General features: G+C 52.2%; 1 protein-coding gene and 1 long non-coding RNA gene across 4 annotated transcripts in view; both read right to left on the bottom strand.

Annotated features, from left to right (window-relative positions):
• Window positions 1-1,114: 1,114 nt before the first annotated feature.
• On the bottom strand, window positions 1,115-4,523 carry LOC135316202 (uncharacterized). Its single transcript, XR_010375636.1, has 3 exons — window positions 4,141-4,523; window positions 2,264-3,866; window positions 1,115-1,653 (listed from the first exon to the last, which is right to left on the bottom strand). It is a non-coding gene; the product is annotated as an uncharacterized LOC135316202 (long non-coding RNA).
• A 4,230-nt stretch (window positions 4,524-8,753) lies between these two features.
• The window catches only part of LOC104051068 (dual specificity testis-specific protein kinase 2-like), a 41,478-nt gene continuing 26,617 nt past the window's right edge, over window positions 8,754-23,614 (bottom strand). For 2 of the 3 annotated variants that reach the window (XM_064469137.1, XM_064469139.1), the window contains 5 exons: window positions 20,794-20,913; window positions 20,495-20,668; window positions 19,837-19,920; window positions 17,263-17,349; window positions 8,754-15,820 (listed from right to left, as the gene is read on the bottom strand). In XM_064469137.1, the coding sequence (XP_064325207.1) occupies window positions 15,719-15,820; window positions 17,263-17,349; window positions 19,837-19,920; window positions 20,495-20,668; window positions 20,794-20,913 (567 nt within the window). In that variant the 3' untranslated portion in view covers window positions 8,754-15,718. The remainder of the gene's footprint in view (window positions 15,821-17,262; window positions 17,350-19,836; window positions 19,921-20,494; window positions 20,669-20,793; window positions 20,914-23,614) is intronic. The other variant, XM_064469138.1, reaches the window with a different exon arrangement.

The following is a 23,614-nucleotide window of genomic DNA, read 5'->3' as shown; positions in this document are numbered from 1 at the left end:
AAGGCACAGCGCGCGAGCCTCGGCGGCTCACAGGAGAAGCGTGCGGCGCTGCCGGACTCTCATTCTCAGCTCACGTACTACTGCCAAAGCTCCTGCCCTGTGCTGTGCCAGATGCCGGCTGGCGTGAGCACCTGGGCTCCTGAGGGACCCCCTTGTCCTGAGAGCCAGAGGTACTCGCTTCCCTTTGCATGAGGCCTGTAGGAGATAGACCCTGCAATTTAAAAAATCTGTATCAAACGTGGCAGACTCAAAGGGGGGCATTTTAAAAAAGGCAGGTTTGTTTTCTTTTTTAACTTTACGATCTACAGCCTAGCAAAGAGATCCCTTTCAGTGTCAGTCGCTTGGCCTTCTCCCCTACTGACGAGGTCCCAGCCTCCCGGTGAGATCTCGCTGGAGATATTCTCAGTTTCCCTCAGGTACGGGGCTGCCCTGGCCCGAGGCCAGCGAAGAAGCTGACTTTGCCCGTGCCTGAATCAGCAACACGTCCAGCAGGCGACTTGCAGAGCCCAGGGAACCCTCGTAAAGAGGTCTGGGGGTGGGCCGCGCCACATCTGCGGCATCGGCCGTGGGAAAGGACCGGCGCAGTAAAGCAGGTGGGTGAAACCGCGGTCCGCGCCAATACGTGCTGCTGCCTGGGGCATCGCTTTGCTGCAGGTCAAGTCAGATGCTCTCTGTAAGAGTCAGTCAGGGCAAAGGCAGCAGCAGATGTCTTTTCTGCTCATTTTAACAAAGGCTGGACGGAGCCCATAGAGGAAGGCACTACGCGTCTTGCTGGGTCTGTTTGCCTGCCTTCTCGTAAGCCGTCGCGGAAACTTGCACGAGCAAAGCCTGTGCAAGCTGATGACAGCCACGCACGGTTGAAGAGGGAGCAGACGGTGAGAGCAGAGGTGCGCGCTCAGGCTGTGCGCTGGAAGCTAATGCTAATGCTGCAAAATAAAGAGTGGATTTTCTTTTTTGGGTTTAGGTGAGCGCTAAACATGACATGTGCGTGTGTGCGTGTGTCTCTCGCAGGTTTTTGTCATACACCCCACCCCCCCGCCCCAAAAAAACCACCCGCACATGCCACGCGTTAAACAGTGGTTTTCCATTGTACTTAGACGTGCTTACATAGGTGTGTTGGTTTTTTCTTTTTTAATGCAGAAACAGCAATACGATAGATTTAATACAGCTAGCAATTAGATGGGTGTAGCTTTAGAGCGTCGGCTGTTTACAAAGCAACTGCACACCTTCTTTAACTCACAGTTTAAACAGGTAAACTTGCAGTGCATCACACGTGCTTTGTACAGTCACGGTCCACATGGCAGGCCAGATGCTTCACCCTGCCTTGTCCTTGTTCCCCCGACTCCGACGGGACCGCCGAGGCCATCCTGGGGACAGCGCCGCTTTCTAGCAGCTGGGTTGCTTGCCTGGACGCCCCACAGACAAACAGTCATTTCCCCGCTGAACCTCTTCTCAAATATTTTCCTAGCCCTGCAGGCCCCAGGTCCTTTGGTTCATATTTCCTTTTTTCCGGGCTTGATGCACAGGACCGACGATTTCCAGAAATAGAAACAGAGGCTGATTCAGTCCAGGCTAAACATTCTCTGACCTAAACCAAACTGCCTTCGAAGAGATAGCTGTACTGTAGGCACCACCTCGGGAACAGAAGTTGCCCTGTCATTAAAAAAAAAAAAAGAAGAAAAACAAGGCATTTCAGGCTGAGGAGGCTGAACGGTGTGCTGGGGGCAGTGGGGGGTTGGAAAGAAACAGTTCAGACGATTAGAGTGAGCTTAGCGTTGCAAAGCGTGCCATTATTTTTAATTTGGCAGTCAGAAGAAAATAGATTCTGACACTGATTTCCTGTGTGCTGCAGGAGTTCTCTCCTCAGCATTCCTGTGCACCATTTTACTTTTGTGTCCCGTCCGCTTCGCTTTTGCGCTGTAGCTCTCCGGTTCTAGCTACGCTTCCCACCACCCCCATTACGCTTTGACAAGCCCAGCTCTCACTGTGCTTCCCTTCCCTTCCCTTCCCTTCCCGTATGCGCGTGCAGGGAAAAGCCCGCGCGTCTGCCACTACAGGACACGCTCTGGGGGGCAGGAGAGATGACGACGCTCCCTGACAGAGGACACAGCTGAGGGGCGGTCCGCCGGGGCCGGGGAGATGGCAGCACCTTCCCTCAGCTGCCCCATCCGAGCACAGGTGCAGGTGAGCACTGAGGAGAGACAAGCAGGCAGGAGCCGCAGAGCGAGAGAGAAAATAAAATTCACGGGTGGGTGCTACTTGCGTCTCATTTTTAGCGCAAGGGATGAATTCTCAGCACATTCTTGGAGCTGCCCCTTTGGGACTCACGGAGAAGAGGGAGGTTGGCCACGCGGTGCAGCCCAGCTCTGCTTCCCCTAAATGGTTTTACTGTTCAGGTGTTGCCCTAATCTGGCCGGTACCCCCGCAAAGAGTTTGGGATTTCTGCTGCCTCTCCGGGCCAGCCACAGACCCCGACTTCATCGCAGCGAATGACCCTGCACTCGTCAGAGCGGTTGCCGAGTCACATCCCGCTGCCTTCCCTGCAGAACCGGTGACCCATTTTCAGCCCTTGCCCCCTCTTCTCTCAGCTCGTTGCCCATCCCTTTATCAGTGCCGGCACCGATCCTGCCTCCAGCTCGCCCTGTCCCCACCTGCGAGCACCCAACAGGAGCTAAATGTCTCCTCAAGGATGCACGGAAGAGACGCGCAGGTAACCCAGCACAGACCCCCTGCAAACATCTTCTTTCCATTTTCTTTCCTCTCCTGACACGAAGGGATGACTTAGGAAAAAGCGTACTGCTCGCATTTCACCTGCACTGCTTCTACTTTCACTCTCGCTCTCCTTGGCAGTAATTAATAGCGGTGGCTGGGGGGGCTGGGGCATTCCCCCAAAGCGGCTGCGGTGACATCCGGGCGGTTATGGCACTCCATTAGCTCTGTAGTTTTTAAATATAAATCTTCTGGAATTGTTAGTTCTGGTCAGGAATCACCCGCACCTGCAAATTTTCTTAATAGCTACGCTTGACCCCAGCCACTGTTTAACAGCTCACCTTTATTTCTCTTCATTTAAGAACCCAAAGCTTCGTTTACTGCTTGGGTTGGAAGCAGGAGCTGTCGCTGCCTCTGAACTTTCTAACAGCCCTGTTACAATTTCAGTATTACCTGCTCCCAGTTTAGCTTTCCAGTTCAATTTTCATTGTAGATTCTAAAACTGTCCTTATTTTGTTTCTGATCAGGAGTCATTAATGCCTGCAGTTGATTTAATAACAGCTGTATTTAGATTGAGCTATTAATGACTCGCAACTCTATTTATGGCATAAAAAAGGACTGCCTTTATTTTTTTTTAATTACAGATTAGGAATAATGACTGCCTGGTTTGTTCAGTAATAGCTGCGATTAAATTGAGTCACGACTCCTCCCTAAATAATATGTATTTATTTGCACTCTAACAATTTAACCTCCCCTTCACTGGTCCGGGGCACCGACAAGTGCCCGCGCGTACCTCCGCGCCCCCTGCGCCGGCTCCCCAGGGAGCAGCCTCGTACCCTGACCAGAGTCTGCAGCGGCCCGTTGTCGGCCCAGCTCCTCGCCCTCGAGCGGCGGATCCGCTGCTGCCCAGAGGGGACGGAAATGGCGCGGGGTAAAGCCCTCCGGGCCGCCTGCGTCCCGCGCGGAGGCGGTGAGCTCAGCAGCCTGTACGCTGTTGGGGCCAAGCCAACAACCTGGGGAGGAGTCGCAGGGCGCAGCTGTTTCTGCAACAACCACGCTTTCCCGCCTGGCCGGGCAAGAAAGCGGGGCCTGCGGGGGCCTGGAGAGGCAGCATCGCTGTAGGTTGTGCCTCGGCTGTTGAGAGGCCAAGGCAACACCTGAAACAGTGAACGGCACAACCAGTGAAAACCCCCAAGGTTCCAGGTTCAGGAAAGACAGGAATTGCAGCAGCACAATAAAATGATCTCACGAGGGGCAAAAAAAAACAGCAAAGCAAAAACCAAACCCCAAACAGAACACCATACCACTAAACCGCCTCACCGCCCCCTCAGCGCCCAAAACAGCATCCCGGGAGAAAAAAAGCAAAGCAGGCCACAAGGGACCTTTCTAGTACAGCTGCTGCCAAAGAGCGCCAAGCTCTGGAAGCCTTACCTCAGGCAACGCCTCCGCTTCTCTAAACGCCAGAGCACGCCTGCCCGGGGGGCTGAGACAGCCCCAGAGCTGCGACCGCCCGAGGGAACACGGGAGCCCCGGCGCCAGAGGAGCCCGGGGGCAGCGAGAGCTGCCCGAGCCCCGGCTGGGGCTCTTCGACCCCCGGGCCCCGCCCCCGCCCTTCCCACAGCGCCCCGCGAAAGGGGCGGGCCGAGCCCCCCGAGGGGGGAAGGCCCCGGGAGCCGTACGGGAGCCGCCTGGAGCTCCCGGCGCGGGAGGGGGGGGGGAGAGAAAACACCCAAACCGAGCCCCCCCCGAGCGGAGCAAACACAGGCTCGGGCCGTTGCCGGGGGGCGGGGCCTGTCGCTAAGGGGAGAGAGCCGGCACCGCCCCCCGGGCCGTTGCTAAGGGGCTGGGCCTGTCGCTAAGGGGAGAGAGCCGGCACCGCCCCCCGGGCCGTTGCCAGGGGGTGGGGCCTGTCGCTAAGGGGAGAGAGCCGGCACCGCCCCCCGGGCCGTTGCCAGGGGGTGGGGCCTGTCGCTAAGGGGAGAGAGCCGGCACCGCCCCCCGGGCCGTTGCCAGGGGGTGGGGCCTGTCGCTAAGGGGAGAGAGCCGGCACCGCCCCCCGGGCCGTTGCCAGGGGGTGGGGCCTGTCGCTAAGGGGAGAGAGCCGGCACCGCCCCCCGGGCCGTTGCCAGGGGGTGGGGCCTGTCGCTAAGGGGAGAGAGCCGGCACCGCCCCCCGGGCCGTTGCCGGGGGGCGGGGCCTGTCGCTAAGGGGAGAGAGCCGGCACCGCCCCCCGGGCCGTTGCCAGGGGGTGGGGCCTGTCGCTAAGGGGGAGAGAGCCGGCACCGCCCTCCAGGCCGTTGCCAGGGGGTGGGGCCTGTCGCTACGGGGGAGAGAGCCGGCACCACCCTCCAGGCCGTTGCCAGGGGGCGGGGCCTGTCGCTAAGGGGAGAGAGCTGGCACCACCCTCCAGGCCGTTGCCAGGGGGCGGGGCCTGTCGCTAAGGGGAGAGAGCCGGCACCACCCTCCAGGCCGTTGCCAGGGGGCGGGGCCTGTCGCTACGGGGGAGAGAGCCGGCACCACCCTCCAGGACGTTGCCAGGGGGCGGGGCCTGTCGCTAAGGGGAGAGAGCCGGCACCACCCTCCAGGCCGTTGCCAGGGGGCGGGGCCTGTCGCTAAGGGGAGAGAGCCGGCACCACCCTCCAGGCCGTTGCCAGGGGGCGGGGCCAGTCGCTACGGGGGAGAGAGCCGGCACCACCCTCCAGGCCGTTGCCAGGGGGCGGGGCCTGTCGCTACGGGAGGCTACTGGCACCGCCCCCCGGGCCGTGTCCAGGGGGCGGGGCCAGGCGGTAAGGGAGCGGATGCGGGTGTCAGCGCCGCGGTCAGCCGGCTGTCGTGGGCAGGCAGGATCTGAGGCTAAGGGCTGTGCCTTCAATGCCCTGCCTCCTCCCCGATGCCATCAACACATAGCGTGGGGTGTTGCTAAGTGGGGTGCAGAACTGAGCACAGCAAAATGTCGCTACAACCCCAGTGTTGGTGCGTCTGTGCAAGGGCTGCCAAGGGCCGGTGAGGCCTGGCAATAGCTTTTACTTTTGGTACCTTTGTTTTTGGAGAAGTTAATGGATCTTTCCAATTACAGATGTGGGCTCTGAAAACAGTGAGTGTCTTGGGAATTTTAGGTAGCCTCTGAAGTACAGATCAGTAATTACAGTGTGTCTCTGGAAGAGCTGCCAAGTGAAGGTCTGTATAAGCAATAACTTTCAGTCTTTGCACCTTTGATATGGGAGAAATCACTGGATGTTTCCAGTTTCGGAGCCAGGCTTTATATACAGTCAGTGCCTTCTAGACTATGGGCTATGGTGCTCAGACTCCCTCATGTTCAATGACTCTTTTGGGGGTCTCTAGTGATGGAGCTGCTCAGACCAGGATGACAAACTTATGATCCAGGAATTTTTCCAGGCTCAGTAAGATGCTGGGGGCGCAGAGATTGTGTGGGTAGTTGGCACAGAAGGAGTGCCAACTCCTTCTGTAAGAGTAAGAAAAGCTCTTACCTGTAACGCAGAAAGTGTTCAGACCATCCTCTGTGGCTTGCACAGATGGCACTTTTGAATATATAGATATATATTATGTATAAATTTAATTTTCCTCCCCAAAACCACACCTGATGACAGAAGCTCAGATTCACAGATGCCAAAGGATTGACTGGACCATTACCTATCAGACACCCCAGCTTACAGCTGCATCTGTGGCTTTCATAGGGGAAAGCCTTGGGAGATGATCTGAGATGGTGGTGTTGGTGGTGCAGGATTCTGAGTGTGCTGTATTTGATGAATGGACACGCAGCTGTACCAGGCTGCCTTGTGGGCATGGATGTCCTTCCTAACAGAGGGATGGTACTGGACTTGGCCTCTTCCTTATTAGTCATGCTGATGTCCTGGTCATTGCCAGAAGCCACTGTCATTGAGAGCTGTCCTCAGGCCTTAAGAGCACAAAATCCTCTGTCACTGCAGCATCATGCAAAGTCCCACAGCATCCAGCTGTGTCTCACCCAATCAGCTGCTAATGCTGTTGTCCACAAGTAGCGTCTCAGGCCCAAGGTGCTGCCAGACAGCTCTGCAGAACCACAGACTCCTCTGCAGAGACATGCAAGCTGGTGCTGACATCCTCAGTTTTAACCTAGCTAAAAGTGCTGAATCTCCTTTCTCTGCCCCCCTCTAGCTTCTCTTACTACACAGAAACCTTCAACATTTAAATTTCATCAGTGAAGAACACCAATGTTGAGGGATTAAGAGCACACCAAGAACAGTTTACACAAGGCCATACAGACAATATTCCCAGACCACCACCTGACTCCATAGAGGAAATATTCAGGGATGACAAGCCATCAGTGGTGTTGGGTGAGGTGGTTTGGCCCTGGCTGCAGAGTGACATTTTCCTGCATCCCCTAGGCTGATGCAGGGAGCCATGGCCTAGTACTGCATCCCTCCAGCACAAGCCCCAACAACTGGAAGGCAGTAAAATGCTCCCCTGTGCTGATACAGGCATATGGGGGAGAGGGTCCTTGGGCTTGATGGTTCAGCCCAGGCACCATGCCTGCAGCAGTCACAGAGAAGGCTTGTACTGACTCCAGCCAGGAAGAATTGAACCACTGAAGTCAGGCTCCAGTTCCCTAGATCATACTAACAGGCCAGAGGTCCCACCTCACCTCAACAGAAGGGTTCCCACTCCTCCATCAGCTCTCACACCTGACCAGTGGGGGGAGAGGCAGGGAACAGGCTTGAGATGTCCTAAAAGAATATGCTCCGCAAATGGTCAGGATACCAGCCAGTCCCCTCTTGCTTTCCATCCTCTTGCCCAGGGTCCCCAGAAGAAAAGCATAATAGCCCCAGTCAATCTGTGCCTGATTCTGGCCACTGCTCATCTCTGGGCTTCTTCTCTGTGTCCTGGAAAGCTTTTTGGAAAGTCAGGTTTGCATTTTGTGTTTGAAAACCCTCTTCTGCTCATTAGCGGATCTGGAAAGGGCCAAACCTGAAACCTAGAAATGGCAACATCCCTGGAGCATCTCCAGACACTTCCCTTGCCACAAATAATGACAAGTGAGGCTGGGGAGTCACCAGAGGTGCAGGGCTGGACAGGCTATGGGTTTTGGGGAGAAGACCTGGTTTCTGCCATAACAGGGCACCTGGATAAGGGGCTGGAAGCATCTCTGATGGTTTGTTGATGCATAGCCATCTGAAAGCAAAAATGGGGCCAAACTAGTCCTCTCAGGTGCCACCCAGGCCAGCCTCCTAGCCAGATGAGGGCTGTTCCAGTGCTACCTTTCTGCATTGTCTGGGACATGGGAAGACCCAACAGTCCAAACCACCCATGGAATTACTGCCAGCCTCCAAGGGCTGCATAGAGGCTTTTTCCAGGGAGGAACACAGCACTTTGGCCAGGTGCAAGTGCCCAGAGATGTCACAGCTGTAAATCTGAAAACTGATTGACTTCAAGAAACTGGACTTTGGAGGGATAGGTCTTCTTCCTACCTAACACTGATGACTATCATGTAAGGAGCTCAGAGAACTGAGCTTCAGCACTGGTCTATGAGTTGTGTTTGGGTATGGCAGACCCAATTGTCCTGGCATAGTGAACATTTTCCTCTGATATTCTGAGGTGTCCTCGTGAAAGGGTTGCATCTGAAGAGTAACTAATGCTATGTATGAGTTAGCGTAAAACAAGCTACAGCTGGGGAAGGGAAATAATCTCACTGTGGTTTGGTCCTTTTGGCTTATGAGCTGCTGGGTAGAAAAGATGACTCCAGCACCCTTTGCACTGTGCTTGTGCTGCTGCTGTTGCTCACCCAACTGAAGTGAAGGGGTGACTTAAGACACCAGCTGACTATGCCACAAACTGAGGCCACAGGGGGGGCAATGGACTCAAAATACCACTCTCTTATAGGTAATACTCGTATGTAAATTACTTTTAACTAAAGGTTTATTATGCCACCTATGCTGATATGGCATGAAGCTGTTCGTTTAGTTGTGTTTGCTGCCTATACTTGGAAACACGGCATTTCAGCAGCACCACTCAGCAGACCCAGGATGATGAAACACAGCAGCCAGGGCTGATGTGGAAAAGAACTGCTAGACTTTATTTCCAAATAGCATTACTAAGAACAAAGGAAGATACAATGGAGGATGTGGGAATGCATGGCCCGTGGGATCAGCATGGCAGGTCTGTGCTGGCGGCATCAGCAGAACAAGCGCCCACCAGAGGGAAGAGACGCAGAGGACTGTCATGGTTCAGCCTCAGTCAGCAACTAAACACCACGCAGCCGCTTGCTCATTCCCCCCACCCCATGGGACAGAGAAGAGAATTGGAAGAGCAAAAGAACTTGTGGGTTGAGATAAGCACAGTTTAATAGTTACAATAAAATAATAATTATGATAATATTGATTATGATAATAACAACAATAATGATAATATAATAAAAAGGAAAAGGGAAAAAGGGGAAAAAAAAAAACAGAAACACAAACAATACAAGCACTCACCACTCACCAACCGATGCTGCCGGTCCCCGAGCCACGATTGCTGCCTCCCTCTCCCAGCCAGCTCCTCCCAGGTAACATACTGGGCATGACATTACATGATACAGAAGATCCCTTTGGCCAGTTTGAATCTGCTCTCTTAGCTGTGCCCCTCCCCTCCCGCCTTCTGGTACCCCCAGCAGAGCATGGGAAGCTGGAAAAGCCCTTGACCAGTACAAGCACTACCCAGCAACAACTAAAACATCGGTGGGTTATCTCAACATTGTTTTCATACGAAGTCCAAAGCACAGCACTGTGCCAGCTAGAGTGAAGAAAATTAACTCTACCCCAGCTAAAACCATGACAAGGAGGCAGCTCCTGGCCAGGACCAGGAACAGTGAGCCCGGTGTGCCACCCAGACCCTCCACCCACCATTGCAGTTGCTTCAGTTCAGTGCCAGGACTCCAAGACATGAAATGCACCTACTGCCCTGGACTTTGCATCACACTGGTGTGGAGGACTCAGGCCCTGGACTCCCTGCACAGGGGCTCATACCTGGAGGGCATCATGGCAGGTTTCTCATGCTTGCCTCTCCCTCTAGCTCTGGCCAGTGAAGAGAAACTCTTGGTCCACAAGATGCAGCAAATTCCCAGACCACCTCTACTCTCTGCAGACTCTCAACACTGGCTTTTCTAGTCTACATGGTGCCTGCAGACAGTCTCAGTCCCACCTGCCCCTGCAGCAGGCACCAAAGGTCCTTCTAGCAAGGACCTGATATCCTTCAGTACCCTGAGATCCAGTATGTGGCCTCACCATGAGAGTGGATGGAGCACATGGCAAGCCCAGAAGAAACACAGTTCTGATCCACTGCAGCTCAGAGCATGCTGGCTGATGCCTTCCTCATGCTCTGTGCAGAAAATATCTCCCTGCCCCAGATCTATTTAATCCTTGACAGGCTTCTTAACCCTGAGCAGATAAATAAAACCAAAAAATCTTCCTTCACTCCCAGCATCACCAAAGTATACACAACTCCATATGACTTTTCTAAAGGGGTGTCCCAGCCCCACAGCTGTTGCTCTGCAGGAACAGAGTCAGGTGTATATCCGGAGGAAGGACCAGCCCAGTCTATTGTTACGGCAACACCAGCACCAAGCCTTGCTCTCCTGGGAAGTGGGTGGCCAGCATGGGAGCAGCACTGCAGGGAAGTCCCCCTGCAACAAGACACCTTCACCCCATAACAGGCCATTTGGGGGACTGGTATGTTGAAGGATCTTCCTTTAGTCGACTGTTTTGCAGGGGCGACAGAGGAAGAACAGACTCTAGCGTGACAGACCAGGCAGCATGGGGAAAGGCTTTGTGAAAGCAATGCATCTAGCCAGGTGTCGTGGTTCAGCCCCAGTTGGCAACTAAATACCATGCAGCTGCTCGATCAATCACCCCACCCCTGTGGGATGGGGGAGAGAAGCAGAAGAGCAAAAGCAATTGAAATACCCTCTCCTGAGGCAGTCTATGCCCAGGATGCATGGAGCCTCTGGGCCAGTCACCATGGGGTGCTTTTGCCACTCATTCCTGGTTAGCCTCACTTTGGCCTCCAATACAGTTAGCTCTTGGGATCCCCCTGTCACTCCAGCAATGCTGATGGGCTCTGCCCCTATAGAGTTTGATGGCATTAAGGTGCACTGTGCGCCGGTGTCCACTAAAGCTTTATACTCCCGTGGGTCGGACGTGCCAGGCCATCGGATCCACACAGTCCCGTAAGCCCGGTTATCCCTTTCCTCCACCTGGCTGGAGGCAGGGCCCCTCTAGTCCTGATCATAGTATTCGTCACTCACTTATACGAATCACAGTGTCTCTATTAGGATCAGAAAAAAATCAGCGCTTCTGCTCCTCTGTCTGGGGAATTGCTCGCTGGAACCTGGAACAGCAGCTTTCCTGGAAGAACCCCCCTGAGTGACTGTTTTCCCTTGCAGCTCATGTACCCGTGCCTCTAGGGTCAAGGTAGGTTTTTCCATCCCACTTCTTCATGTCCTCTCCGTGGTCACGCAGGTAAAACCATAGGGTGCCTCATGGTGCGTATCCTCTCTCTGGAGCAGAGGGACGCTTACTCCTAATGGCTGAGATACTGGTCCGTACCGCTGGGGAGTAGGACATACCTTCTTTGAGTTCCAGGACCTCCCGGGACAGTTTCTCCACAGCTGAGATGAGGGAGGAAGAGAGAGTTGCTTTGTAATCCCAGAGTCTGTCAATCACCTCTGCCACTGTTGGTGCCTTGTCATCTTTCCAGGACATCACTGCCAATGAGTTCCTATGCGTCGATGGTGCGCGCTATACAAACTTCTGACACATGGGTCGTGTGCAATGGGCTTCGTCTGGATCTTTGGATGACTGTTGATCATCCAGGTCACTATAAATCACCTCAAGCACAATTAGTTCCCTCAGATACTGGATACCTTTCTCCATGGTCATCCATTTTCCTAGGCAAAATACAATATCTTCCTTGAAGGGATACCTTTCTCTCACACCGGACAGGAGTCGCCTCCAGAGGCTGAGGACTTGTGTTCCTTTTCCAATTGCTTTGTCAATGCCCCCTACCCTAGAAAGAGAACCCAGTTGTTTGGCTTCCTTCCCCTCTAATTCCAGACTGCTGGCACCACTATCCCAGCATCGGAGCAGCCAGGTGACAATGTGCTCACCTGAACGATGGCCGAAATCTTTTTGCATATCCTGCAACTCACTCAAGGACAGGGATCGGGTAGTTTCTGTTTCTTGTACAAGTTCTTCCTCTTCCTCCTCCTCTCCTCATGATGGCCTTGCTTCTTCATCATCTCTTTCCAAATGAGTTGACTTTCTCTTCCAGGATTTCTTCTTGTGTATGGGGGCAACTGATACTGGCATGGGTTGATTCTCTGCAACGCTTGTCATCGGGGTTGGAGTAGCCACAGCATCTGTCATGGGGGGTTGAGTGGCCGCAGTGCTTGTTGCTTTCCTTGTCTTTCTCTTTTTAGATACAGAGGCCTTCTCTTCCCCTTGGGGGTACTGAGCAGTGTTAAACAGGGCTCGATAGGCATGGGCCAGGCCCCAGCCCATTGCAGTGATTTGCATCTCTCTGGGATGGCCAGGGTGACAACACACTTCCTCCAAATATTCTAATTTTTCAGGATTCTGCACTTGTTCAGGAGTGAAGTCCCACGTCACGGGGGGTGCCCACCGTCTTAGGCATTTGCCCACACTATCCCACATACCCTGCCACGCATAGCTATCGAGCCTTGGGGCAGATCTCTGAATGATATTCTTAAATTGCTTATTAACCTTAGACAGAGCTGAAACCGTCTGCCAAAGCAATACCAACAGGTGTATCTTAACTCTCCAAGGATATTCAAGATACCGAAAAGTTGTTGTAATAAAGGAGGAGGCATTATATACGATGGCAGCTAAGGTGCCGTTCTGTATTTCCTCCATAAAAAACCTCTCAGAGGAGGAGGTATAATTGCTAATTGTATCCATGAGGTGGTACCTAAAGTACAGTAATGCCTTCCATGGAAGACCCAAATAACAAATAACGGTCAAGGCCAGTGTTTTAATAACAAATCTCCTAGGTAAAACATCTCTAATCACTGCAGAGCACAGCAAACTACAAAAACCAACAGCAATTTTTAATGTATACTTCAAAATCAGCATGGTGTAGATTGGATAAACTATATTGAGAACAGATGACTCAATGCTGTGACCAGCAACTGCTATTATTTCAAACCCTTCGTGCCCCACTTTGAGCACCAAAAAGGACTGTCGTGGTTCAGCCCCAGTCGGCAACTAAACACCGCGCAGCCACTCGCTCACTCCCCCCACCTCTGTGGGATGGGTGAGAGAATCAGAAGAGCAAAAGCAAAAAAAAAACTTGTGGGTTGAGATAAGCACAGTTTAATAGTTACAATAAAATAATAATTATGATAATATTGATTATGATAATAACAACAATAATGATAATATAATAAAAAGGAAAAGGGAAAAAGGGGAAAAAAAAAACCAAACACAAACAATACAAGCACTCACCACTCACCAACCGATGCTGCCGGTCCCTGAGCCACGATTACTGCCTCCCTCTCCCAGCCAGCTCCTCCCAGGTAACATACTGGGCATGACATTACATGATACAGAAGATCCCTTTGGCCAGTTTGAATCCGCTCTCTTAGCTGTGCCCCCTCCCCTCCCGCCTTCTGGTGCACCCAGCAGAGCATGGGAAGCTGGAAAAGCCCTTGACTAGTACAAGCACTACCCAGCAACAACTAAAACATCAGTGTGTTATCAGCATTGTTTTCATACGAAGTCCAAAGCACAGCACTATGCCAGCTAGAGTGAAGAAAATTAACTCTATCCCAGCTAAAACCATGACACCAGGGACAAAGCCAAGGTGGACAGCTAACCTTCATCCATAGTGTCCTTCGGAAAAGACTTTCTATCTTTAATGCTTTGGGTGTTAGCATATACTGTTGGATTACTCATTCTCAAGACTATTCCTCTATGGAAGAAGAGCCCAGGGGAGCCAGGGAAGCCTTAGGAGGTTGCAGTCTCCTGGTAGCCAAGTATACACCCTATGATGTTCATACAACACATTGCTGTGATGCTGGTGGTGGCTGGCTCTCACTGAGAGACACACACACATATATCCATGCTGTTTGCACTGCTGTTGCAGTCTATTTCTCTCCACTGATCTGAAGTCCCCAAACCGGCACAGGCCAAAAAGTGGCCCCTCTCCCCACTCCAGGTTGAAAAGCTTCCCTTATTTTCAGTCTTCTACTTCATGAGGCTTTGCTTCCCCCGGCTGACAGTGTCCAACTGGGATGAAGGTATTTGCTGAGCAGTTTACTGTTGAGGAGGAGGTTTCATGTGCAAATAAATCAATATCCCACAAAAGCACAATGGAACCTCTGGGGAATGACGAGCTGTAGATGCCCCCTGGAGATGTGGCTGAGCTGGTGACCCTGGTGCCATTCAGTGCATTTCATGCCAGCTCCCAATTCCTTATGATCCCTGGTGAAAATGCACCATGCTCCTCCGCTACAACTCTGTCCCAGCATATCACTGGCACTCCCTTGTGCAGACATTATGGCACAGAGACATTGGGCTATATACGACACCAAATCCAGCTCCAAGAGCTTGAGATGTGGCCCCCAGGTAGGTCTACCACTAGGTAGGAGAACAGTCTTCAAGCTGTAGGCTGAAGGCCCACTGGGCTGAACACTGTACAAATACTTTTTGGTGGGCAGATGAATGAGCCTTGCTCCAAGAGCTTACAGTCTATAAGAACAGAGCCACAGGTCCACCACTATACAGACCTTACACCTATTTATACCCACAAACATTTTGGTCCCAGAAGAACATGTCTTTCAGACTAATGGCCCAGCAATCAGCTGATCTGGGGGAGCATCTCAACTGCTCACCTACTTCCCTTAATTTGCAATGCCATACCATTTTTAGCCATTATCCTTTCCACTTCTCGTTTGGATCGGCAGCCCCAGCACCCTCCTCTGGCCAACAGAAGAAAACACGATATCAAAACAAAGTCCTTTCCTGGCTGCCTGAGCCCTGGGGCCCGCAAGGGTGTCGCACATCACCAAGGAAGCAATGGGTGCTAGGCCAGCTAGGGAAATGGGTGAGATGCTGGATAATCCTGGACCCAGATCTCCTCCCTTTCGGCCTCACAAGTTGTTGGCACTGTGCTCGTCACCATGTTTGCAGCAAGATGAGAAGCAGTGAGGCAGACCCCTCTGCCTTTAAACCCCAGTCAAGGACAGTGGGGAGAAATCCAGACTGCCATGATGTTGGGACATGTGTTTGACAAAGCTTTTCTAGAAGAGATATTAGTCAGTTAGTTCCCATCTCAATAAGGCACACCCTCCCCATTGCCTCGGCTGGCACAGTTTGGCACTCTGTGGATGGCCCTGGCTGACTCCAAAACCTTGGCAGATGCCTCCATGCCTGGCTGAGCCCCGAGCATGATGCCAGGATACCCAGCCAGAGACCTTACAGAGCATACCTGTTCCAGCAAGGCTGCTGGACAGGTCCTTTAAGGCTTTGAAATATAAGGTGACCCTGAGGCTCACCAAGCACCCCAAAGCCCCTCTCCTTCACACTGCACAGACCCCAGCCCCCCAAGAGGCGATTCCCCAAGGCCATGGGAATGGAGAAGGGAAAGACCCTGGGTCTGGGGGGCACAGGGAAGCAGGAGAGGACAATGTTTCTGTCAGACACTTGGAAAGCATCCTCAAGGGAATTCAGGTCCCTTCAGTATCATTTGCTTTTAACAAGGAAACAGACAAAGGCAGCTCAGTGTTCTAATTACATCTGGTAAAAACTTAGCTAGGAAAAAACACACCCTTTGTAAGTCCCTTCTCCATTTTTAACCATGTTTTCCATCCAAGAAATTCAAAACCAAGACTATGATTAAATAAATCCAGGGCATCACTTAGCTTTTACCTTCCTCACCTTCTTCACTCCTGACCCCCCCAAACAGTTAATTTACAGTTTAGGTGATTCTCTGCCAAGTCTCACAAGAGGCAGTCAGCTCAGCCTGAAAGATGATTATCCTTTCTAGGCTCCAGGCCCTCCACAATGTCCTCCAACTCATCCAGGATTTCAGAGAAAGACGGCCTCTTAAATGCATCCACCTGGAATGAGAAGAGAATGCTGAAGAGGACACCCCAGACAGGAGGTGGGTGCTCTGCAGCAGCTCTGCTGGGTCCCCCAAGGTTGGGCAACAGCATCCATCCATTATTAGCACTGGTCTGAGCCACACACCTGCTGGTGGAACCTTCTGTCATCACCACTTGGTGATCCAGACCCATGCTGCTGCAAATGAGCAGTTGCAGGACAGGTCCCATAGTGGAGTACAGCTGCAGCAAAGGCAGCAAGATGCTGAAAACCAGCCTGCTATACCCCTACCTGGACAGTGTGTGGGAACTGCTCATCCCAAAGCCTACCCAAATGGTGCAGGGGCAGGCATTGTATGGAGAAAGGCTGCAGGTAGGTATCAGGAGGGTGATGTACCATTCCCTGAGCTATTTCAAGACAGTCAGGATCTAACTGTCTTGTCTCCCTGATGCAGCTCATCCTCAGTGGACTGTGATCCCCCAGCATTCCCAGTGCCATTGGGGTGTACCCTAAGTGACGGACATGGCCTGGGGCACCCCCCCATCCTGCCACCCCCATTGTGCCATCCCGGGGCTGCTCATTGTGCCTGACCCCATGGAGGCAGCCTGGGGAGCTGCACCAGAAACTCCCGAAAACTGCACATCACACGAGGGCAGAGAAGAACAGCCCCAAGGGCCATTTCTGGCAGAAGCCCATTATTATATCAACTTGCATTAGGAAGCTTGTATCAGAGATACAAGATCTGAATGCAGATAAATCTAAGCCAGTTGCTGACATGAACCGCTGAGGGCAAGTTATTCACACATCCTCGGGACCCATGCAAGGATTTACTTCCACTTGCTGCCTTGAGCTCCTAACAATTAGGTGCATTATGATCACCCAGCTTCTCCACTCTACCTGATTACTGCCTTTGTTTTTCTCTTCCTTTCAGATATTAACTTGAATCTTCTTCTCTCTGCTCTGCTTCCTGAGGGCAACATGGGGAGGCCCCAGCTTTCACCATTACCTTTTATGCTAAAGCAAGAAAGGTGAAGATATCATGTTCTGATGATATCTGAAATGCCAGAGCTAGTAAGAGCGAGGCACTGCCCTCCAGAGAGGATCAGCTGGGTGCCTCTGCCTGCAGCCAGGCTTCAGGAGGAATTGGACATCATCACCAAGCTGCTTCCCACTATGGGGTCGACATGTAAGGGAACAGGCAGAATCTTGGGATGTTTTGGGCTGTAATACACAAACGAAACACTTCTCCTAGGGGCACAACTGCACGGTGAATGAAAGCATACTGCGGGCCCAGGAATATCTCATCACATCACAGCTCAAGGGGCAGAGCCCTGTGTGCTAGCACTGAGAGCAGGAGGTTCAAGCTCTCCAGAGTTCACAAGAATGTCTGTCTCTGTCATACAAGTGTGATACAAATCCAATAAAACCAAAGAAAAAAAAAAAAGTGCAAGAATCTCACCTGACAGCAGCTAGCAGTGAGGTCCATCACACGCTTGGGGCATTTGCTGATCATCCCTTGGAAGGCAGCAACATCCAAGCCATAGTCCTGTAAAGAAGGGGGAAGTGTATGTAGAAAAGACTTCAGCTATAAAGTCAATTAAAAGCTCTTTATCCTTATCAAGGTGTTAAAGTGCAAAATGTTCACGGTTTAAAGCTTTTAGGGTCTCCATCACAGCTATTTTACTGACAGCTATGCAAAGATACCAGGGCACCATCAGCTCTGGCAGGACTGCACAGATGGTAAATCATTAGCAGAGCTGGGAGACTGCAGCATCCTTCTGCTTGCTCTGTGCTATCCCTACAGGGCAGTTTGTGTCCTCCTGGAAAAGCTCAGACTAAGGCAAGAAGGGCCACAAAGGCAGAAACCAGTAGAGGAACCAGCACCAGGTACTGTGCAGTGGCTGCCAAGGACAGGAACTGCAGATAAGCTGGACGTCCAACAGCAAATGGGAGTTGAAGGGTCCAGCCACTTGGTTCCATAACTTTGTCCCTCCAAACTTCAGAGTCTCTGATATGTAATCCTCCTTCATCTTGTGAAAACAGATGGAGCATTATTTCCTGTTCAGTCTCACAGAAACATGGAATAATCACTGGTCACTGCAGGTTCTTTGCATTGCTCCTTGGAAAGCAGCAATTTCCTGTTTTCCTGCTGGATTTTTCATCCCTGTTCACAGTAAATTTTCCCTTCCTACTTTGTGGAAGGGAATGTTGCAAATGTTAAAACAAAAAAGGCCATGTTTTTGGGGAAGGCCACTGTTTGTAAATGAACTGTGTACTAACTGCAACATATTTGAAAATAAATGTTTGTGATAAAAGTTGTGTTTAACCTGCTATGTCAGTGGAGAAGCTGAAATGTCAAAGTGAAACAGTCCTGGTTAACAGGGGAGGTCCCAGGTGGCTGGAGGCTTGCTGATGTGACGCCCATCTACAAGAAGGGCTGGAAGGAGGATTCAGAGAACTACAGGCCTGTCAGCCTGACCTCGGTACCAGGGAAGATTACGGAGTGATACATCTTGAGTGAGCTCACACGGCACATACAGGACAGCCAGGGGATCAGGCCCAGCCAGCATGGCTTCATGAAAGGCAGGTCCTGCCTGACCAACCTGATCTTCTTCTATGACTGGGTGACACGCCTAGTGGATGAGGGAAAGGCTATGGATGTTATTTACCTGCACTTTAGCTGGTAGACACTGTCTCCCACAGCATCCTCCTAGAGAAGCTGGCAGCTCATGGCTTGGATGGGTATAGTCTTTGTTGGGTAGAAACCTGGCTGGATGGCCGAGCCCAGAGAGTTGTGGTGAACAGAGCTAAATCCAGCTGTTGGCCGGTCACAAGCAGGCTTCCCCAGGGCTCAGTACTGGGGCCAGTCTTGTTTAATATCTTTATCAATGATCTGGATAAGGGGATTGAATGCGCCCTCAGTAAGTTTGCATATGTCACTAAGTTGGGCAGGAGTGTCCATCTGCTCGAGGGTAGGAAGGCTCTACAGGCTGGATTGATGGGCTGAGGTTTAACAAGGCCCAGGGCCGGGTCCTGCCCTTGGGTCACACCAACCCCAGGCAGCGCCCCAGGCCTGGGGCAGAGGGGCTGGGAAGTGCCCGGCGGAGAAGGCCCTGGGGGGGCTGGCTGACAGCCGGCTGGGCATGAGCCAGCAGTGCCGGGTGGCCAAGGAGGCCACCAGCCCCCGGGCTTGTGTCAGCACTGGGGTGGCCAGCAGGAGCCGGGCAGGGATGGGGCCCCTGTGCTGGGCCCTGGGGAGGCCCCACCTCGAATGCTGGGCTCAGGTTTGGGCCCCTCGGGACAAGAAGGGCCTTGAGGGGCTGGAGCGTGTCCAGAGAAGGGCAGCGGGGCTGGGGCAGGGTCTGGAGCACAAGTGTGCTGGGGGGCGGCTGGGGGAGCTGGGGGGTTTAGCCTGGAGAAGAGGAGGCTGAGGGGAGACCTTATTGCTCTCTACAACTACCTGAAAGGAGGGTGTAGTGAGGTGGGGGTTCGTCTCTTTTTGCAAGTAACTAGTGATAGGATGAGATAAAATGGCCTCAGGTTGCATCAGGGGAGGTTTAGACTGGATATTAGGAAAAATTTCTTCACTGAAAGAGTGGTCAGACATTGGAACGGGCTGCCCAGAGAGGTGGTGGAGTCACCATCCCTGGGGGTGTCCAAAAAACACATAGATGTGGCACTTTGGGACATGGTTTAGGAGGCACGGTGGTGTTGGGTTGGCAGTTGGACGTGATGATCCTAGAGGTCTTTTCCAACATTTATGATTCTATGAAACAAAGTATTTGGAACTAAGGTCACTAAACAGAAGTACTTAATCTCAAATTGTTGATCTAACAAAAGCTTTGAAACTATAGATGCATTGAACTCTTGTGCACTGAAAATTCTGAGATCAGATTTTTCTCATGGAAAACCTCTAGAGAGAAACCTGAGTGTCAACACATGCACGTGGGTACAGGTCTGTTTGGTCCAGAGAGAAGCCACAATCAAGTACCATGGACAAAACACCATTAGATTTGGCTGCAGGAATCATTACCTGAGTCCTGGGAAGCACTTCTGGGTCAGCTGGGATCCTGCCCAGGATTTCACAGAGGACAATGCCAAAGGAAAATACATCCACCTGCAGGAGGGGTGGGAGAGCGGGAGGTAAGATAGGCATGCACAGAGCAAAGCATGAGAAAGGAGAGTACCAATGACAAGGTCCTTCCATTAGTTACGCAAAAACCCATCAAAAAAGCCCATTGGAGATGGAGGCAGCAAACCCCTAAACTTCCTCTGGGCTTCTGAACCCACCAGAAACACCACAGTCCCACTTTGAGTCCAGCCTCATCTTCAGGAAGCCTGGCCCCATCCTCTTGTTCAATGTGTCCAGTGCTCCTACCACAGCTCCCCCCATAGATCCTGCAACAGGCTTATCGGGCTGTAAATCATCAAGTATCTTCCTCAGAGAGGCTTCACTGTGTTTGTCCACAGTAGCAAGCCATTTCCCTAAAAGTTTATCTTAACAAGGCCACATAAGGAACTTCCAAAATGCTAAGCAGTGCAAAGGTCCGGGTAGCAGGGCAATGTTTCCCAGGGAAAGAGGGAAGGGCTTTTCTGCTGTTAGGACACATCACCAGCAAGCAGAGGAGAAAACCCCCATGCTTGCTCAGGAGCTCTGAAGATGAACAAAGAGCTGGGAAGCAGTGCCATACCTTCCGGTCATAGGGCTCTCCCCGCAGCATCTCAGGAGCCATCCAGAAAGCAGAGCCCACCAGAGACAGCTTCCTCTCCACATCCTTCACAGGCAGCTCCACCACCTCCCTGGCCAGCCCAAAGTCAGTCACCAGTGCCTCACGGCCCCGCGGTGTCACTCGAATGAGGCAGTTCTGAAAGGAGCCCATGGGGCATGGCATGAAACACCTGGCAAGGAAGGGCCTGGACACTTCACTGAGTGGCACCTCAGTGGCTCTCAGCCCCACCTCGCCATTAAGGCTTTCCCCTCTCCAGAGACCTGCATCCTGGCAGCAGACATGGAGTGTGCAAGGCACAATAGGGATGGACCAATCACATCTGAAGCCAGGAAAACTCCTTTGAAGGTGTTCAACAGACATGATGATCCACATTCTTTTATCTGAAAGAGACCTCAAAATCACAGAATCACAGAATGGCAGGGGTTGGAAGGGCCCTCTAGCGATCATCTTGTCTATTCCCCCCTGCTTGAGCAGGCATCCCCAGAGCAGGGGCACAGGACCGCGTCCAGGTGGGGTGTGAATGTCTCCAGGGAAGGGACTCCACAGCCTCTCTGGGCAGCCTGTGCCCCTGCTCTGGCACCTGCACAAGAAAGAAGTTTTTTCTCATATTTAAGTGGAACTTCCTGTGTTCCAACTTGCACCCACTGCCCTTGGCCTGTCATTGGGCACTATTGAAAAGAGTCTAGTCCCATTGTCCTGACACCCACCCTTTAGATATTTATAGGTATTGATAAGATCCCCCCTCAGCCTTCTCTTCTCCAGGCTGAACAAACCCAGGTCTCTCAGCCTTTCCTCATAAGGGAAATGCTCCAGTCCCCTGATCATCTTGGTAGCTCTCTGCTGGACTTGCTCAAGCAGTTCCCTGCCCTTCTTAAACTGGGGTGCCCAAAACTGGACACAGTACTCCAAATGCAGTCTCACTAGGGCAGAGTAGAGGGGAAGGATAACCTCTCTCAACCTGCTGGCCACACTCCTTTTAATGGACCCCAGGATGCCCTTGGCCTTCTTGGCCACAAGGACACATTGCTGGCTCATGGTCAGTTTGCTGTCCACCAGCACTACCAGGTCCTTCTCAACAGAGCCACCTTCCAGTAGGTCAGCCCCCAGCCTGTACTGGTGCATGGAGTTGTTCCTCCCCAGGGGCAGGACCTTGCACTTGCTCTTGTTGAATTTCATTAGGTTCCCCTCGGCCCAGCTCTCCAGCCTGTCCAGGTCTCGTTGGATGGCAGCACAGCCTTCTGGTGCATCAGTCACTCCTCCCAGCTCTGTACCATCAGCAAACTTGCTGAGGTTACACTCTATCCCATTGTCCAGGTCATTGATTAATATATTGAACAGGACTGGACCCAGTACAGACCCCTGGGGAACACCACTAGTTATGGGCCTCCAACCAGACTGCCTTGTTGATCATGACCCTCTGAATTCAGCCTTACTGAAGTCAAGATAGACAACATTGACTGCTCTCCCTTGACTGCTCTCCCTTCATCCACCCAGCCAGTCGCGCCATCATAGAAGGCTATCAGGTTGGTCAAGCATGATCTTCCCTTGGTCAATCCATGTTGAATACTTCTGACAACATTCTTTTCTTCTACATGCCTAGAGATGACCTCCAGGATGAACTCTTCCATCACCTTTCCAGGGATGGAGGTGAGGCTGACTGGCCTATAGTTTCCCAGGTTCTCTTTCTTGCCCTTTGTGAAGACTGGAGTGATATTTGCTTTCCTCCAGTCCTCAGACACCTCTTCTGTCCTCCATGACCTTTCAAAGATGATGGAGACTGGCTCGGCATCCACAAGCTCCCTCAGCACTCATGGGTGCATCCCATCAGGGCCCATGGATTCATGAGGATCCAGTTTGCCTCTAACCCAGTCCTCCTCAACCAAGGGAAAGTCTTCCTTTCTCCAGACTTTCTCTCTCCCCTCTGGTGGCTGAGATGCCTCAGGGCCAGCCTTAGCAGTAAAGACTGAAGCAAAGCAGGCATTCAGTAACTCTGCCTCCTCTGCATCCTGCGTCACCAGGTCCCCCCACCTCATTCAGCAGTGGGCCCACAGTTTCCCCAGTCTTTCTTTTACTACTGATGTATTTAAAGAAGCCCTTCTTGTTCTCCTTGACATCCCTTGCCAGATTTAGTTCCAAGTGGGTCTTGGCCTTCCTCGTTGCATCTCTGCATACCCTGACAAAATTCCTATGTTCTCCCCAAGTGGCCAGTCCCTTTTCCACATACTGTGAACCTCCCTCTTCCATTTGAGTTTCACTAGAAGCTCTTTGGTCACCCATGCAGGTCTCCTGGCTCCTTGGCATGACTTCTTCCTCACAGGGATGCACCAATCTTGAGCTTGGAAGAAGTGGTCCTTGAATACTGACCAGCTCTCTTGGACCCCCCTGCCTTCTAGAGCCCCAACCCATGGGGTTCCTCCAAGCAGGTCTTTGAAGAGGCCAAAGTTGGCCCTCTTGAAGTCCAAGGTTGTAATCCAACTTGTTGCCCTGCTTCTACCATGCAGTATCCTGAACTCGACCATCTCATGGTCACTGCAGCCAAGGCTACCCCCAACTCTCACATCCTCAATCAGCCTTTCCTTTTTCGTTAGTATAAGGTTGAGCAGCACATCTCTCCTTGTTGGGTTCTCCACCACTTGCATCAAAAAGTTGTCCTCAATGCTCTGCAGGAACCTTCTGGATCGCGCATGGCTCGCCGTGTTGCTTTTCCAGCAAATATCAGGGTGGTCGAAGTCCCCCACTAGGACCAGGGCCTGCGATTATGAGGCTACTTCCAGCTGTCTGTAGAAGGCGTCATCAACTACCTCTTCTTGATCAGGTGGCCTGTAGCAAACACCCACAACAGTGTCACCCATATTTGCCTGTCTCTTAATTTTTACCCACAAGCTCTCAACTCTTTCTCCTTCCATTCCAAGGCAGAGCTCGATGCATTCCATCTGCTCCCTCACATAAAGAACAAATCCCCCACCTCACCTTGCTGGTCTGTCTTTCCTGAAAAGCCTGTAGCCATCCATGACCACATTCCAGTCACGTGATCTATCCCACCATGTCTCTGTGACTGCAATCAGATCATGGCCCTGAGAC

This window comes from Phalacrocorax carbo, chromosome 18 (assembly GCF_963921805.1).
Source record: "Phalacrocorax carbo chromosome 18, bPhaCar2.1, whole genome shotgun sequence".
Taxonomy (NCBI): Eukaryota; Metazoa; Chordata; class Aves; order Suliformes; family Phalacrocoracidae; genus Phalacrocorax; species Phalacrocorax carbo.
Note: the sequence above shows the minus strand (reverse complement) of the source record. Positions and strands in the feature narration are given on the sequence as shown.